This window comes from Pantherophis guttatus, chromosome 4 (genome assembly GCF_059756535.1).
Source record: "Pantherophis guttatus breed Tessera chromosome 4, ASM5975653v1, whole genome shotgun sequence".
NCBI classification, from domain to species: Eukaryota; Metazoa; Chordata; class Lepidosauria; order Squamata; family Colubridae; genus Pantherophis; species Pantherophis guttatus.
This window is the reverse complement of record NC_142066.1, coordinates 58,047,810-58,064,560: the sequence shown is the minus strand read 5'-3', so window position 1 is coordinate 58,064,560 and position 16,751 is coordinate 58,047,810. Positions and strand designations below refer to the sequence as shown.

Genomic DNA, 16,751 nt, shown 5'->3' with positions numbered 1-16,751 from the left:
GACTGTGTTTGAAGAAAATATGTTTATTTTTAATTAACCTCATGCTGAAAATCTTAAGAGATTGACAGATTTATTGTAAATTGATGAACAAGTTTCTTTAATTTTAGAAGTGCTCATTGTTTTGCACAGAAAATTATTAATCTGAAATGACAGTTTCTTTGCTTATAACTCTATTTCCTTGCACTTCACATTCCTAAGTCTTATATTTTCCTTACTCATTTACATGTTGTGATTGCTGTCCTTATTTTATAAATTATCAGACATACATTTTGCATAGTTAGAACAAAATCTTATTTTCTTGTTTTTCAACAAGTGTCTACGTAGATATATATAGAGAGATAAATTTTCAGGTGCAGCAGCCACTATTCTGCTTTATTATGTATGCATCATGCCTTTATTTTTTGCAAAGTTCAAACAAAGAAAGAGCCAGGAACCAAAACTTCCTATATGCAAGTTCATATTTATTTATTTAATAATTTCAGAGAGAATTCTAAAATCTATATATATAAAAGCGAAAACCACTCATGCTGTAATCACGAAATCTCTAGAACCATAAAACCTACAAACTTGGAATTTGCCACAGATGTTCCTCTTGGCTTCTTCTAGGTGCTCACTAAGAAAGGATTTTCGAAATGACCATCAGAGCATTAGTATTTCCTATATTATGATTAACATGCTCTGATGCTAAGGAGCTCTACTCCTCCTCCCCGCCTGGAAAGAAATCTGTTCCAAATGCAAAACATAAGGAGAGGAGAGGAGTTTCACGTTCAGTTTTACTTTCACAGCAGCAATCAGGAGATAGGATGGGGGGGCTTCTGTGGGGCAAGCCTTAGGGAGAGAAGGGGATAGGAGAAGAGAGGCTTCTGTGGGGCAAGGCTGAGGGAAAGAAGGGGATAGGAGAGGGAAGGCTTCTGTGGGGCACACCTGTGGGAGAGAAGGGGGTAGGATAGGAGACATTTCTGTGGGGCAAGGCTGAGGGAAAGAAGGGGAGAAGAGAGGTCGATCGTAACTACTCATTAATTTTCAAACTTTAAATGTCAATTTATCAAGCCTGATCAGATAGTTTTGTAGCACAGCACGAGTATCCAGCTAGTAAAACTATAGAAGAAGAGATGGCACTGTAAGTTTAAAAAAACTAAGTTCCCACAATGTGTAATAATTTATCCTTGCTATTCAAACAGTTAACTTAAAACAATATAATATTATTATTTTTACTCCATATTGTGGCATTCAAAACCCTAACACATAGATAAGGAAGAAGTTCTGAGTCATCTGAAGAAGCTACATAACTGACTGCTTTACAAAACTACTTATTCCCCCTTCATTCTCTATTTTTGTTAAAGGAGATTTGAGCAACAGAAGATGACAGTATATGAGAGAAAGTAGTGATTCTTATTCAATTGCTTCTCACATACCTTTAAGCAATTTTATGGAATATATACTTATACTAGTTCTTGTCTGCAATTGGTGGTTGTTGTCTTTTGTTTTTAACTCCAGTGAACATTTTGTCTTTTTTCCCCCCCTTCTCCTCCAGGGTGTTTTGTTACTTCAGCAGTTAACAAAAAGTAATGCAGCAATCCAGAAAATAGTTGCTTTTGAAAATGCATTTGAAAGATTGTTAGATATCATAACAGAAGAGGGTTATAGTGATGGAGGTACGTGCCTGAAATCTGCGTTTTCATTCCATAGTTTATAAGTTCAGATAGTTCAGTTTTATAACAGCTATTAAAATTAATGTCTGTTAACCACTCTATTTTGCAGGCATAGTAGTGGAGGATTGTCTTCTGTTGCTACAAAATTTGTTGAAAAATAACAATTCAAATCAGAATTTTTTCAAGGAAGGTTCTTATATTCAGCGTATGAAACCATGGTTTGAAGTTGGTGATGATAATGCTGGGTGGTCTTCACAGAAAGTAACCAATTTATATTTGATGCTGCAGGTAATTTCTTATCCATATGCAGTAACATTTAAAATGAGGTCTAACTAAGTTTTGTACTAATGTCAAATGGAATAGCATTATCTTTGAAGTTATTTAAAAATGATGCTTTGGATACTTTCAGCACACCTAAATCATTGTTTACTTTCTTTACAGCTGGTACGTGTGCTGGTGTCTCCTACAAATCCTCCTGGTGCCACCAGCAGTTGTCAAAAAACCATGTTTCATTGTGGGTTATTACAACAGCTTTGTACAATTCTGATGGCAACTGGAGTTCTCGCTGATATTCTTACAGAGGTAAAATACTAGAGAATAGTGACTGTTGCAAAATAAGATAATGATCAGATAACAAGAGGAAATTATCATAGCCTTTTCTGAAATACTGAAGTTCTTAAAATTTCTGTAGAACTTTAAAATATTGACACACATTATTACAGGTAGTCCTCAACTTATTACCTCAATTGAGCCCAAAGTTTCTGTTGTTAAGTAAGATAGTTGTTAAGTGAATTTTGTCCCATTTTACAACTTTCTTGCCACAGTTGTGAAGTGAATCACTGCAGTTGTTAAGTGAGTAACATAGTTGTTAAGTGAATCTGGCTTCCCCATTGATTTTGCTTGTCAGAAGGTTGCAAAGGTGATGACATGACTCTGGGACACTGCAACCCTCATAAATACAAACTGCTTGCCAAGCATCTACATTTTCATCCCATGATCATGGAATTGCTATAATGGTTGTAAATGTGAAAAATAGTAATAAGTCATTTTTTTCAGTGCCATTGTAAATTTGAATGGTCACTAAATGACCTATGGTCACTATTGAGGACTACCTGCGCTTGATTCAATTTCATCATTTCAAATGTAAATTTAACTAATTTTAGATTATTGAAAATGTTTGACAAACAGTTCAGGTCTTCTTTTTCTATTATAAAGGTAATGTTCATGTTAACAATGTTATTAGGGAGTAATATTATCATTTTAGAATATTTTATGGTGTTTTACCATCATTTGCAAGTGAATTGGACTGGTGTCATTCAGTCTCATTGTTTTTGACATTTTGTAGGATAGCATGTAAAAGTTGTCTGCAGAGTATGACTTCACATGATCACATACAAATCAACGCATTCAATGTAAACAGCCACATGCACAAAAATTGCTCAATTTTCAATAATTTCATATTCTTCTAAATGTGTGGAGTAATAAGTAATGAAATATTGTCCAATCTTAAATCTGTTCAGCAATCATGTTACCTTCACTGATATACAGAGAATCAAAATTGAAAATACTTGATTGTATTTTCGTAAATAAATAGAAATATTGTTAATGTGAATTTTGCATAATGTAGCATAAATCAAAGAAACTAACTCAATATCAATTCATTGTTCACTTCCTGATTCTGACATTATAGCTATAAGTTTTGATTTCTTTGTGTTCTTTGATTCTTATTTTCTAGACCATTAACACTGTATCAGAAGTAATTCGAGGATCTCAAATGAATCAAGATTACTTTGCTTCAGTAAATGCACCTTCAAATCCTCCAAGGTATGTTAAAGAAAATGTAATGCAACTTTGTGTAAAAATTAATGTTTATGGGAGGAAACACATTTAACTGTAAATTAGATATAAAAATCTGAAATGTTAATATTTAATTATAAGAAATGGGAATTGATATAGAAGTTATTCTGAGTTTTCATGATTTATTTATTTGTTTGTTTATTAAGAAAATTTATATGGCCACCCAATTCACTTACAGTGATAAGGGCAATTTTGCAAGAGTTTGCAAAATGAGGGACAGTCTTATTTCTGCAGCGATGATGTTCCATAGGGAAGGGGCTGCCACAGAGAAGGCCTTTCTTCGTGCCAGTAGATCAGAGGTGGGCAACTATGGCCTCTATGGCAACTTATAATGTGTGGACTTCAACTGCCAGAATTCCTGAGCCATAGTTGCCCAAAGGCCATACTGGCCATGACTGCCACTTGTTCTTCAAGCAGGAATCATGAGTTCAGGAGAACCTCCAAGATCATGCACTGAGGCTTTTGGAGCAGGGAAACCCGATCCAAGATCAGAGATGGCAATTTTCCATGGATTGAAGAACCCCAAACCCAGAGCCATTCTGTCTTGCCAAGGTTTCATTGCTCCCCATAAAGCCCGTTACAGCCTCCGGCACTGTGGAAGGTAGGTCACAATATGGTTTAACTCACCATGGGCTGCAATATACAGATGGGTGTCATCAGCGTATTGACCTTCAATCCATGTTGGTAGATAATCTAATCCAGTGACTTGATGTATATGTTAAACAGAAGTGGAGAAAGTGCCAAGCCCTGTTGGACCCTGCAAAGCAGGGGATGAGGCTGGACCTCTTGCTTCTTATCAACACCGACTGAGAGCAACCTAAAGGAAGGAAGTGAACAAGGACAACACAATGCTTTCCCCCCCCCACTTGCAACCCCCAAAGCCACTCTAGAAAGCCTGATAGATCAAGTAGAGCATGGATGAACAAACTACTCCCATGCTGCTCCCAGAGATCATTGGTCACAAAAAGTGCGACCAATGATACCATGTCTGTTCATATCTAGGCCTGAATCCTGACTGCAAAAGGTCCAAATAATCTGTTTCATCAAGGAAACTAATAGTACGCTAATAGTAATGTGGTATTGACAGTTGTTTCATATACTCAAATATGTTTTTTATTGGAGGTTTATGAATTGCAAGTCATTTGTTTCTTAATGTCAGAAAGAAAGTACTTTGTTATTTTCTTTTTGAATTGAGTTCAAAAATGAGTTAAAGGAAAGTCCGGATATAAAAGTGATACTAAGTTGTAATTATTTCTAGTTGCCCCTCTGCCATCTTCCTTACCTTTTTTGGAGACCTTAAGCATTGAACTTGGATTTCTATTTGTAAATAATTTTTGTAAATTGCTGTCCTGGGAAGAAGAACCACATTAAAAAAAAATGTGTAAGATGAAGTAATTACTTGGGAGAACTGGAAAAACAAAAATGAGAGAAATTGAATAAGTCACATGTTTTCTGACCACTTGGGTTAATTAATATATTTTCTTTTACCTATTAGTGTATCAATTTTATGTATATATGCACCACATTCTTATGGAAGCGTACAGACCTAAACTAAAAAAAAGATTCTTCTTTCAATCACAGGCCTGCAATTGTTGTGCTTCTTATGTCAATGGTAAATGAGAGACAACCATTTGTCCTGCACTGTGCTGTCCTTTATTGCTTCCAGTGTTTCTTATACAAAAACCAAAAAGGGCAAGGAGAAATTGTATCAACTCTTCTACCTTCAACCATTGATGGTACGATATTGGAAAGTTAAATTCCTACTTCTAACTTTAGGTGCAAAAATACATGATTATGGTGTAACAGGAGGGAGGAAAATTCTACTCACTTTCAGGAGGCCTTATAAGGATAAGTGGTAATTGTAGAGCTTTCCAGTTATGTTCATTTGCAGTTGCTCCAGAAACAAGCTTGGCATGGTACTAGTGTAATAACACATGAAATGGCATAATAGAAATATTATTGGATGCTTCTGTAAGTTGTTTGAAAACCCTTCTGCTGCTTTAATATTGTAGAATAGTTTTTTTTCCTTAAATGTGAAGCCCATTTCACTTAATCCCTTTTTGATTCCAGAAATGACAATGATATTTTAACAAAATAAAGTATCAGTGAGCAGCATTAGACTCTCCTAGCAACTTCCTTGGGTTTTTTCCCATTACCTGCTGTGCTGAAAAAAAATCTCATAATAAGAAATCATTAACAAACAAAATAATGATACATAAGATTATCACATTTACTGATAATGAGCCCTGTCTAACAAAATGAAATTCAACTTAGGTAAAAGTAAGGTTTTACACTTAGGCAAGAAAAACCAATTATATAGGTAGCCCTTGGCTCAGTACCAATAATTATGACAGGTATCTTGGAATCCTAGAGGACATCACTTAAATATGAGCCAACAGAGTGCATCCAAAAAAGCCAATGTAATCCTGGGCTGCATTTAGAGCAATAGATTCAAGATCTCATGAAGTTCTAATACCATTGAAAGCCTTAGTAAGACCATATTTGGAAAATTGCATCCACTTCTGGTCACCACAATATAAAAAGAGGTTGAGACTTTGGGAAGAGTGCAAAAAAGAGCAATAAAAATATTTAGGGGGCTGGAGGCTAAAACATAAGAAGAACAGCTGCAGGAATTGTGTATGTCTAGTATGGTGAAAAGACTAGAATTGTATATGTCTAGTATGGTGAGGGGACATAATAGCAGTGTTCCAATATTTGAAGGACTCCTACAAAGACGAGAAAACTACCTTCCAAACCACCAGAAGACAAGACAAGAAACAATGGATAGAAACTAACCAAAGAGAGAAGCAACCTAGAACTAAGGAGAAATTTCGTAATGGTGAGGGTAGTAAACCAATGGAATAGGCTCCAGAAGTTGTGAATGCTCCATCACTGGACATTTTTAAAAAGAGACTGGACAGCCATTTGTCCGAAATGGTATAGGCTAGTGTTGGAGAACTTTTTCAGCACTGAGTACCGGAAACCGGAAGAACAGCCGCCCCCAATGCGTATGCGTGCATCAGGAAGATGATCTTCTGGTTTCCGGCATGTGCATTGGCCACCTGGTCTTCTGGTTTCTGTTGTGCATGTGTGTGCGAAGACCAGCTGGCCAGTGCGCAGTACAAAATCCACCCTAAGCAGACTAACAACTCCTGCATAGCTGCCCAAAATTGGCCAACACATTTCAATTCTCACCATTTCAATTGGCTATAAGCCTCCTATCTTTTTTTTTTTTTAATTTGATTTATATGCCGCCCTTCTCCGGAGACTCAGGGCGGCTTACAATGTGCTAAGCAATAGCCTTCATCCTTTTGTATATTTATACAAAGTCAGCTTATTGCCCCCACAACTGGGTCCTCAATTTACCTACCTTAGGAAGGATGGAAGGCTGAGTCAACCTTGAGCCTGGTGAGATTCGAACCTGCAGTAATTGCAGGCAGATGGTCTTAATAACAGGGTGCTTTAGACCACTGTACTACCAAGGCTCTATCAAGGTCAAAACATTCCTGCATTAGATAATCTCCCAGATATTTTCAAAAGTTTTATATTGGTGAACATGTCTGAAATAGTCCTGTCAATAAATTGACTGCTTATTTTACAGCTACTGGAAATTCTGTCTCAGCTGGCCAACTTCTTTGTGGAGGACTCTTTTCTACAGATTCTGTTTCAAATTGGTGTGCAGCTGTAGCATTGGCCCATGCTTTGCAAGAAAATGCCACTCTAAAGGAACAGCTACTACGGGTACAGCTAGCCACTAGTATTGGAAATCCTCCAGTGTCCTTACTTCAGCAGTGCACTAACATTCTGTCTCAGGTACAGCATTATGAACCTATAACTTGCATACCTCTGAACGCTTTTAGAAGTGGCCATAAAGAAACGTTATTTAAAAAGAGAGCTGTTATAAAATATCTTGATTATTACATTTAGTAAACCATAAAACACTATTAAATGATCTTTGCACAAACTATTGCTTTTAATATATAGTGTTTTCCGTTAATTTGTGATAATTCTGATAAGCATATGGGGATAGAACCAATGATTAGAATGATCAAAACTAGTTGCTGGGGTGTAATAATGTCTGTTCCTAACATATATAGAAATATGTGGAAATTAATAGTGTGGTGTGATTGCACTGAATTTGAACCAAGAAGATCCAAGTTTAAATCTGTCCTCAACTATGGAAGATCTGTCAGTCCAATCTATCTCGTAGAACTACAGAGGGGAAATATTGGAGGAGTGTTTGTTATGCTTTGAACTCCATAAGGAAAGGGAAAGTATATTGTAAAGAATCAGATTGTAAAAAATCAGAAACGCTTGTGTAATCTGTTTGATATATATGGTACATCCTTGAAGGAAGTAAAAACTGAAATAAGGGACTAAAAGGTTGTGCTTTTGTTTTTTTCCCAATCAGAGCAATGGTAAATATTTGAACCATGAATGTATGAAGCCAAGAAACAAATGTGTACAAAAAGGCCACTTATTGAGACCACATTTGGGCTTACTTTCTTATGAATTTATCAATAATACAAAATAATACAAATACCAATGTAAATGGTCTTTAAATTGACTTTCAATCCTTTTGTTATTAGTTTATAGAACATGCATATGCTTCAAACATTTGTGCATACATTTAGGATGGAGGAAAATGATTTCTCTTGCATATTTTTTAATACAGTAAATAACATTTGTTTCCTTCAGAGCAGCATGGAAAATTGTTATGAACCTCATTCCATTGTTTGTATGCAAACAGATTTGAAAACAAATGAGTAGGTAGCTAGATTTAAATGAAGTAAAATCCCTATAAACCAAGCAAACCTCATTTGGTTGATGTTAAACTATATATAACAACAAATTTCAGTATTAATTTTTCATCTCATTCAAAAATATTTGTTCTGAAAAGGAACTGCTATTGCTCTTTGGTTTTTTTAAAAAATGTGTACACTTCTATGTCATCCATGTACATAGTTGCAGAACTGTTCAGATTAATGAAAATCGAAAACAACTTACCTCTATACAGTATTGTAGTGATTTTAACATCCTGCAGCATTCCCTTTTAATATTTAATATATGGTTCACAGGGTGATAAGATCGACAGACGGGTATGTATTGAACACAAGGCATTCCTTTCATTGTAGCAGGGTCTATGCTGTCTCAGCTTTGCAGTGTTTTATGAATTAACTGTTTGAGGGTGGTTTTTTTTCTACTTACAGTTTGTGCCTGTTGCTTGGTGTTATTTCTAGTAACAAACTGTCTATCTCTTGGTGGTTTTGGTGACTGATAAGGGAAACATGGTTGTTATGGGTGCTTTTTCTTTCTCCCAGGAGTCCTTGCATAACCAGTGGGTACTAATGTAGTTTGACTTCTTTTGTCTTCTTTTAGTGTAAATTCAGTATTTAAAAGTTTAATGAGTACTTTCTTTCTGTTCATAACCAGATAGAAGATAAACAATTTGAGGTGTTTCCAAACCATTGTATTTCAGACTAGTGTTCATTCTATTTTTAATTAAATTATTTTCAGATTAAATTTTGTTTTACTAAGTGATTCACTCTCTTGATTACCATGTTTTCCCCAAAATAAGGCCCTGTCTTATATTTTTTTTAACCCTGAAATAAGTACTTGGTCTTATTGCCATGTGCTCAAAAGCCCAATTGGGCTTATTATCAGGGGATAATAATTTGGGGCAAAACAGGGTAGTATTTTCTGCTGATCATGCAGGATAAAATTTATATATTGAATGCTTTTACATTTTGTAAAATTTTTTGCTTAAGTTATAAATGGAACAGAAGAACAGAACAGAAAGACGGTTTGATCTAGTGGTTAAAGTGCCAGGCTAGAAAGAAAGAGCCCATGAGTTCACGTCCTACCTTAGTCATGAAAACCAGCTGGGTGACCTTAGGGCTGTTAGTCTCTCTTAGCCTAACTCACCTCACAGGGTTATATGGAGAAAATAGATGGAAGATATGTTGGATATATTTGCTGCATTATTTGTAAATAGTAAAGATATAAAGGATATAAATAAACAAAAATGCTATTGACAAAATACAATTGCAAAATCTATTGCTAATAAAAACTATCAGCTATTTAAAGTAAAAAGACATAAAAAGTAAAGTAAAGTAAGTAAATTATAAATTTTTTAATATCAAAACCAGATAGAAACAGTCAGGAATAGATTTTAAAAATATAAATATTCTTATCAAGTATAACTATTGAAACATTTACCTGTTAAACCTACAGAATCATTTTCATTTTCTTTTTAAAAAATAGTTTCAGATTATAGGGAAGCATGAAGACAGCATGCGGCTACATCTTTTTAAAGCAAGTGGATGATGCAGCTGTAACCTATAAAATAAAAAAGAATCACAGAAGGGCTTTTTATCTTCCTTTCACTTCCAAATGGCTTTAGAAGTAAATGATAAAAAATACTGCCTAGAATTAATTATATTTAGTCTATCGAGTTCTCTCAGCATGATACTAGTGTTTTAGGTGGTGTCATTCCATTGAAGTATACCAGATCAGGAAGCAGTCACCACAAAAGGGAAAAAAAACCTTAGAAATCCACATTATTACAGTTGGCCACAGTAACAGAATTTTGAAAACCTGATAGAATTTCTTTTTTATTCCCTTTTATACCAGAGTCAATGAAACAATTTTGAATTTCTTTCTCACATTTCTGATTTTCCAGGCTAAATTTATTACTTTTCACTTCACTTTTTCTGCAACATCTTTTTTATATTGTGATGACTAAAACTGGATGCAGTATTCCAAGTGTGATCTTATAAAGAGTGGTCTCTGCAGTATAAAGCAGTACTAAAGCTGCTAGTATAGTGTCATGTGACCTTGATACTATTACTGTTGATATAGCTTTCGGCTGCGTTGACTTTTTTGGCAGCTTTGGCATACTGGCTCATATTTAAGTGGCTGTGCACTAGAATTCCTATATCCTCTCACAATTACTGCTGTTGAGTCACCTCTTCTAAACTTGTGCATTTGGCTTTTCTTGCATAAGAAAAGAAATACATGTAACATCTTATTTTTCTCACTACCAAATTATATTTTGTTGGATAGGATCTACTGTTGAAATCTATCAAGATTCTTCTGGATCCTGAACCTATCTTCTAAAGGCTATGCTAAGATTATTCCATTCAGTTTGGTGTTCTCTGCAGATTTGATGAGTTCCTCTTCTACTCCTTCATCTAAATTGTTTAGGAAGATTTTGAAGAGTACCTCCCGCTATGTAGATGTCGTTCCATTGAGGACTACAAATTGAGTGTGGTTGATAAACCAGTTACAAATTAATCTTATTATTTATTTATTTATTTTATTTTGTTGCATTTCTATGCCGCCCAACTCCCAAGGGACTGTGGGTGGAGATTCTATCTATCCTACATTTTTCTATCTTACTCAGTAATAGGTTTGTGGTCTATGTTATCAAATGCCTTACTGAAGTCCAAGTATACTACGTCCACAGCAATTTTCTGGTCCAGTAACTTAGTCACTTTGTCAAAGCATACAGTAAGGTTTATCTGGCATGATCAGTTTTTGACAAACCCATGTTGCCTTCTGGTAACAACGTTGCTTGTTTCTGGATATTTGCAGATACGCTGCTTAATGAACTTTTCCAGAATTTTCTCAGGTATTGATGTCATGTTGATTGGTCTGAAATTTCCTGGGTTCATTTTTTCCCCTTTTTTGAAAATCAACACATCAGCTCTTTTCCAGTCTTCAGGTAGTTCCTTGGTGCTCATGGATTTTTTAAAGTTATGGTTCAGTAATTCCAAGATCATGTCTGCCAGCTTCTTCAGAACCCTGGGATGTAATCCATCTGGTCCTGGTGATTTAAACTTGTCTGGAAAGCTGTTGTCCTACCATAATTTTTTTTTTTGCCTATTTTGACTTGTATTCATAATCTGTTTTTTGTGGTACTATTATTAGGTTGGATTATTTTTTTCCTTTTGTGGAAAGACATGCAAAGAATAAATTAAGCAAATGCAATTTCTCCCTGAAGCCCATTGCCAACTTGCAATCTTCTCCCAATATTGACTATATATATATATCATCTGGGGTCTCTCTTATTTTTCTTTCTCAGTGATATTGTTAGACTGGGCTTTTATATTCTCATTTTCAGAGGTTCTTGAGTTGTTTTTCCCTTTGAAATTTTCATCCTTCCCAAGTTCTCTAAGTTTGTTAAAATCTAAAGCCTAAAATATTAGTATGACTTTGCTTGTGCCTAGGTTATGTTAAATTCCAACGTGACATGGTTACTTTCCCCCAGTGTTCCTGCAACATCAATCCCTTCTGTCATTTAATCTCTGTTACTAAAGATTAAGTCGAGTTTAGCTGACCTCTAGTGTCCGCCTCTGTCTTTTGGGTAACTAAGTTGTCTCCTAGGTTTGTCAGGAACCCGTTTGATCTTCTACTTGGTGCAGAGTTTGTCTCCCCATAGATGTTGGGGTAGTTAAAATTCCCCATTGCTATTCTAGTATGCTTCCTGCACATTGTAGCTATGTGATTAGCAAAAAGTTTGTCTATTTCCTCTGATTGATAGGGTGTCCTGTAATATACAGATATGGCAATATCATTCCTTTTTCCTTTTATATTAACCAAATGCATTTAAGAAGATTTTCATCCTTTTTTTAAAAAAAAAGGTGTAGGTGTAGTTATTTCTTTTAAATGATGCAACTCCACTTCTTCTTTTATTAGGTCTATTTCTTTTGAACAATTTAAATCTCTATACCTCTACCTTCTAGATATTCCACCAAGTTTCAGTAATGTAAATAATGTCATACTTGCCCTCATGTACAAGTCCTCAATTTATGACCAGAATTGTGGCCAAAATTTCCATTGCTAAGGAAGAGGTTATTAAATGAATTGCATCAATCTTACTCTTGGCACAGTTTGTCTTGCTGTACCATAAATTCTGTATGGATCTACATAATAAACTTACTATTCTTTTTAAATAATTTTTCTGGGTGACCAGATGAATTTCTTCTCATCTTTTTATTTTGAGATAGACAGCTTGCTAGTACGTATAATGTAACTAAATTTTGTGCAGCTACACACAGAGTGTAGCAATAGACAATAAGGGTATACTGTACATCTGATAATTCAGTTCCCTATCCATCCTTGGTTCATAATTTTCCTTTTTAAAATCATATTATTCTGCTATGGTTTGTGTTATTTTTAATGTGGAGTTCTTGGTGCTCTCTGAGCTTGGTTGTTTCCTTGCAGAAGTTTCATTAGCCAACTAGATAACATCTTCAATAATGCAGTATTACATTATTATATGGTCTTGTCTTTTTAGTTATATAGAAAGCTTGAACAAGGCAAAAGTAGGAGAGGTCCTGTCAGTGGTGGACTGAACTGTAGCATTCACAAAATCACAGCAATATATGTTTGATTATTAGGTTGCCTATCATAAAAGTTGTGTAGTAAGCCAGATAGGATGAAAGATTCACTTTCATCCAGTCTCCTTTTCTATCGTGTTAGGGGAGTGCGCACTCGCTGTCTACGAGCGGTGGCGTGCTCCGGCCCCCAAGGCTCTACTCGCTCCTCAGGTTGCATAGACCCTCAGGACCCAGGCCTTCGGCTGATGCTGTGCAATGCCAGGTCCGTAGTAAATAAAGCCCCCCTCATCTGTGATCTTGTTCAGGAGGGGGGTGCGGACCTGGCAGGTATTACGGAGACCTGGTTGGGCCAGGAGGGGGGGGTTCCCCTCGTTGAAATGTGCCCGCCAGGTTTCCAAGCATTCCATCAGCCGAGGTCACAGGGGAGGGGCGGGGGGGGTAGCGGTTATCATTAAAGAAGGTCTGAGACCGAGGGAGGCCACTGTTCCTCAGACGGCCGGCTGTGAATCCCTTTTTGTGAAATGGGGTCATGGGGTTCAGATGGGTTTGCTGATCACGTACCTGGCTCCCTGCCACGTGGCAACAGCCCTGCCCGAGCTACTCAACGTCATCGCCGCGGTGGCAGTTGATACCCCTAAGCTTATGGTTATGGGGGATTTCAACCTGCCGTCCGTGGGTGAGACGTCAGAGATGGCTCGGGAGTTCATGGCTTCCATGACAGCTATGGACCTGACCCAGTTAATTCATGGCCCTACCCACACAGGGGGAAACACGCTGGATCTGGTTTTTGTCTCTGGACAGTGGTTGAGGGATCTTGATATAGGGGATATAGTTACTGAACCCTTGTCATGGTCAGATCACTCTCTCCTTCGTCTCGACTTTCGAACCGCTGCACCCCGCCGCAGGGAGGCGGAGCCGGTCAGATGGTTCCGCCCCAGGCGCCTGATGGAACCTGACAGATTCCAGACGGAGCTTGGGCCATTTCCTGAGGTTCTGGCACACGCCTCGACTGGAGACCTGGTGGCCGCCTGGGATAGGGCGGCTGCTGGTGCTCTGGATCGGGTCGTGCCTTTGCGGCCTCTGACCCGGCGCCGATCTCAATTGGCTCCTTGGTTTACCGAGGAGCTGAGGGAGTTGAAGCGCCGGAAAAGACGCCTAGAGAGTAGTTGGAAGGCCAGTCTTCTTGAATCTGACCGGACAGTAGTAAGATCCCACATTAGGAATTACTTAGTGGCGATAAAAGCAGCGAAATGTAGTTATTTTGCTGCTCTTATTGCGTCATCAGATAATCGCCCGGCCGCCCTCTTTAGGGTGACCCGCTCCCTGCTCCACCAGGAAGCGCGGGAGGACCCCTTGGAGGGTAGAGCCGAGGATTTTGTTCAGTATCTGTATGACAAAATCACTCAGATTCGGGAAGATTTGGACTCCGACTGGGTAGTCTCAGGGGGAGAGACGGGGGCAGGTCTTGAGAATGTTATCTGGGATGAGTTTGATCCTGTGACCCCTGAGGACGTGGACAGGATTCTGGGTAGACTGAACGCGACCACTTGTTTATTGGACCCGTGTCCTTCCTGGTTAGTACTGGTTTCCCGGGAAGTGACACGAGGCTGGCTCCAGGGGATTATAAACGCTTCGCTGAGTGAGGGTGACTTTCCCGCCGCCTTGAAAGAGGCGGTGGTGAGGCCTCTCCTCAAGAAGCCTTCCCTGGACCCGGCAATGTTGGTAAATTATCGTCCGGTCTCCAATCTTCGCTTTGTTGCGAAGGTTGTTGAGAGTGTGGTCGCGCAACAGCTCCCCCAGCACCTGGATGAAACGACGTATCTGGATCCGTTCCAGTCGGGCTTCAGGCCCGGGTACAGCACGGAAACGGCATTGGTCGCATTGGTTGATGATCTCTGGAGGGCTCGGGACAGGGGGTGCTCCTCTGTCCTGGTCCTGTTAGATCTCTCAGCGGCTTTTGATACCATCGACCATGGTATCATGCTGCACCGGTTGGAAGAGTTGGGGGTGGGAGGCACTGTGTTGCGGTGGTTCTCCTCCTTTCTCTCTGACCGGTCGCAGTCTGTGTTGACAGGGGGACAGAGGTCGACCCCGAGGCCCCTCATATGTGGGGTGCCGCAAGGGTCGGTCCTCTCGCCTCTCCTGTTCAACATTTATGTGAAGCCGCTGGGCGAGATCATCCGTGGTTTCGGGGTGGAGTACCATCAGTACGCTGACGACACCCAGCTGTACATCTCCACCCCGGATCACCCCAACGATGCCCTTGAAGTGATGTCCCGGTGCCTGGAGGCCGTACGGATCTGGATGGGGAGGAACAGGCTCAGGCTCAACCCATCCAAGACTGAGTGGCTGTGGTTTCCGACGTCCCGATATAGTCAGTTGACGCCATCACTGACTATTGGGGGCGAATCATTGGCCCCCACGGAGAGGGCTCGCAACTTGGGCGTCCTCCTGGACTCACGGCTGTCTTTAGAAGAGCACTTGACGGCCGTGACCGGGAGGATTTTTCATCAGGTTCGCCTGATTCGCCAGTTGCGTCCCTTTCTGGATCGGGACTCTTTACGCACGGTCACTCATGCCCTTGTCACCTCCCGCCTGGACTATTGCAACGCTCTCTACATGGGGCTCCCCTTGAGGAGCACCCGGAGGCTCCAACTGGCGCAGAGTGCGGCCGCGCGGGTGGTAATGGGAGCGACATGGCGTTCCCATGTAACACCTCTCCTGCGCGAGCTGCACTGGCTCCCGGTGGTCTTCCGGGTGCGCTTCAAGGTTTTGGTTACCACCTTTAAAGCGCTCCATGGCTTAGGACCCGGGTACTTGCGGGACCGCCTACTACCACCAATAGCCTCCCACCGGCCGGTACGCTCCCATAGAGAGGGGCTCCTCCGGGTGCCGTCAGCCAAACAATGCCGACTGGCGGCCCCCAGGGGGAGAGCCTTCTCTGTGGGGGCACCTACTATCTGGAACGAGCTCCCCCCAGAGATACGGAGGATCCCGGATCTGCGCACCTTCCGCCGCGCCTTAAAGACCTTACTATTTCACCAGGCCGGCCTGGCCTAATTTTCCCCCTCTTTTATAAAAGATTTTTAAAATTTTAAATATTTTTTAGTATTTATATATTCAATTTTAAATTGGTTTTAAAAGTTTGGGGTTTTAAATTTGTCGGGGCCAAAATTATTTAATTTGATTTTATTCTATTTTTTAAATTTTGTATTGTATGTGTTTTTATTGTTTGGCTGTGCACCGCCCTGAGTCCTTCGGGAGTAGGGCGGTATAGAAATCTAATAAATAATAATAATAATAATAATAATCTGATAGCAATAATTCCTAGTCCGCTCTTCATAATTATTTTCTTTTCCAATTGCGAATACTAAGGATGCACAGTTCTCATCAGACTGCTTTGGTATTTTATTCCCAATTTTTTTTCCTGAAAATTTATTGTATTTCAAGTTTCTCCTAGGCCTGTGCATTCCTCACTTTTAGAGAATGGTTTTGATTGATTATGAATCAAAATATGAGGCAAGATATAAAAGTGATGCAAACAGAGATAACATTTGTTTTCGTTTTTTCCAGGGAAGCAAAATGCAGACAAGGGTTGGATTATTAATGCTGCTTTGCACGTGGCTAAGCAATTGCCCCATCGCTGTCACACATTTTCTTCACAATTCAGCAAATATTCCATTTGTATCCTTTTAAAAGAATTATCATTTAATGCTTCACTTTAGTAATTATATAAAATTTTGATTAAAGAAGAGAAGTGACACTTCACTAAAAGATATGTTTCTTTCAATGATGTACCAAATGTTTGCAATTTTGACATTTATAATTATTAAAATATCTCACATTGTGCTCATAAATAGATTTTCACTTTCCTCTGTTAAAATTGGCATGCTGCATG

General features: G+C 38.9%; 1 protein-coding gene across 4 annotated transcripts in view; it reads left to right on the top strand.

Annotated features, from left to right (window-relative positions):
* Positions 1-16,751, top strand: part of USO1 (USO1 vesicle transport factor) — a 69,759-nt gene that overhangs the window by 38,734 nt on the left and 14,274 nt on the right. For 2 of the 4 annotated variants that reach the window (XM_034416089.3, XM_087892229.1), the window contains 8 exons: positions 1,535-1,655; positions 1,762-1,940; positions 2,094-2,234; positions 3,388-3,476; positions 5,091-5,245; positions 7,111-7,322; positions 8,588-8,608; positions 16,427-16,537. In XM_034416089.3, the coding sequence (XP_034271980.1) occupies positions 1,535-1,655; positions 1,762-1,940; positions 2,094-2,234; positions 3,388-3,476; positions 5,091-5,245; positions 7,111-7,322; positions 8,588-8,608; positions 16,427-16,537 (1,029 nt within the window). The remainder of the gene's footprint in view (positions 1-1,534; positions 1,656-1,761; positions 1,941-2,093; positions 2,235-3,387; positions 3,477-5,090; positions 5,246-7,110; positions 7,323-8,587; positions 8,609-16,426; positions 16,538-16,751) is intronic. The other 2 variants (XM_087892230.1, XM_034416091.3) reach the window with 1 other exon arrangement.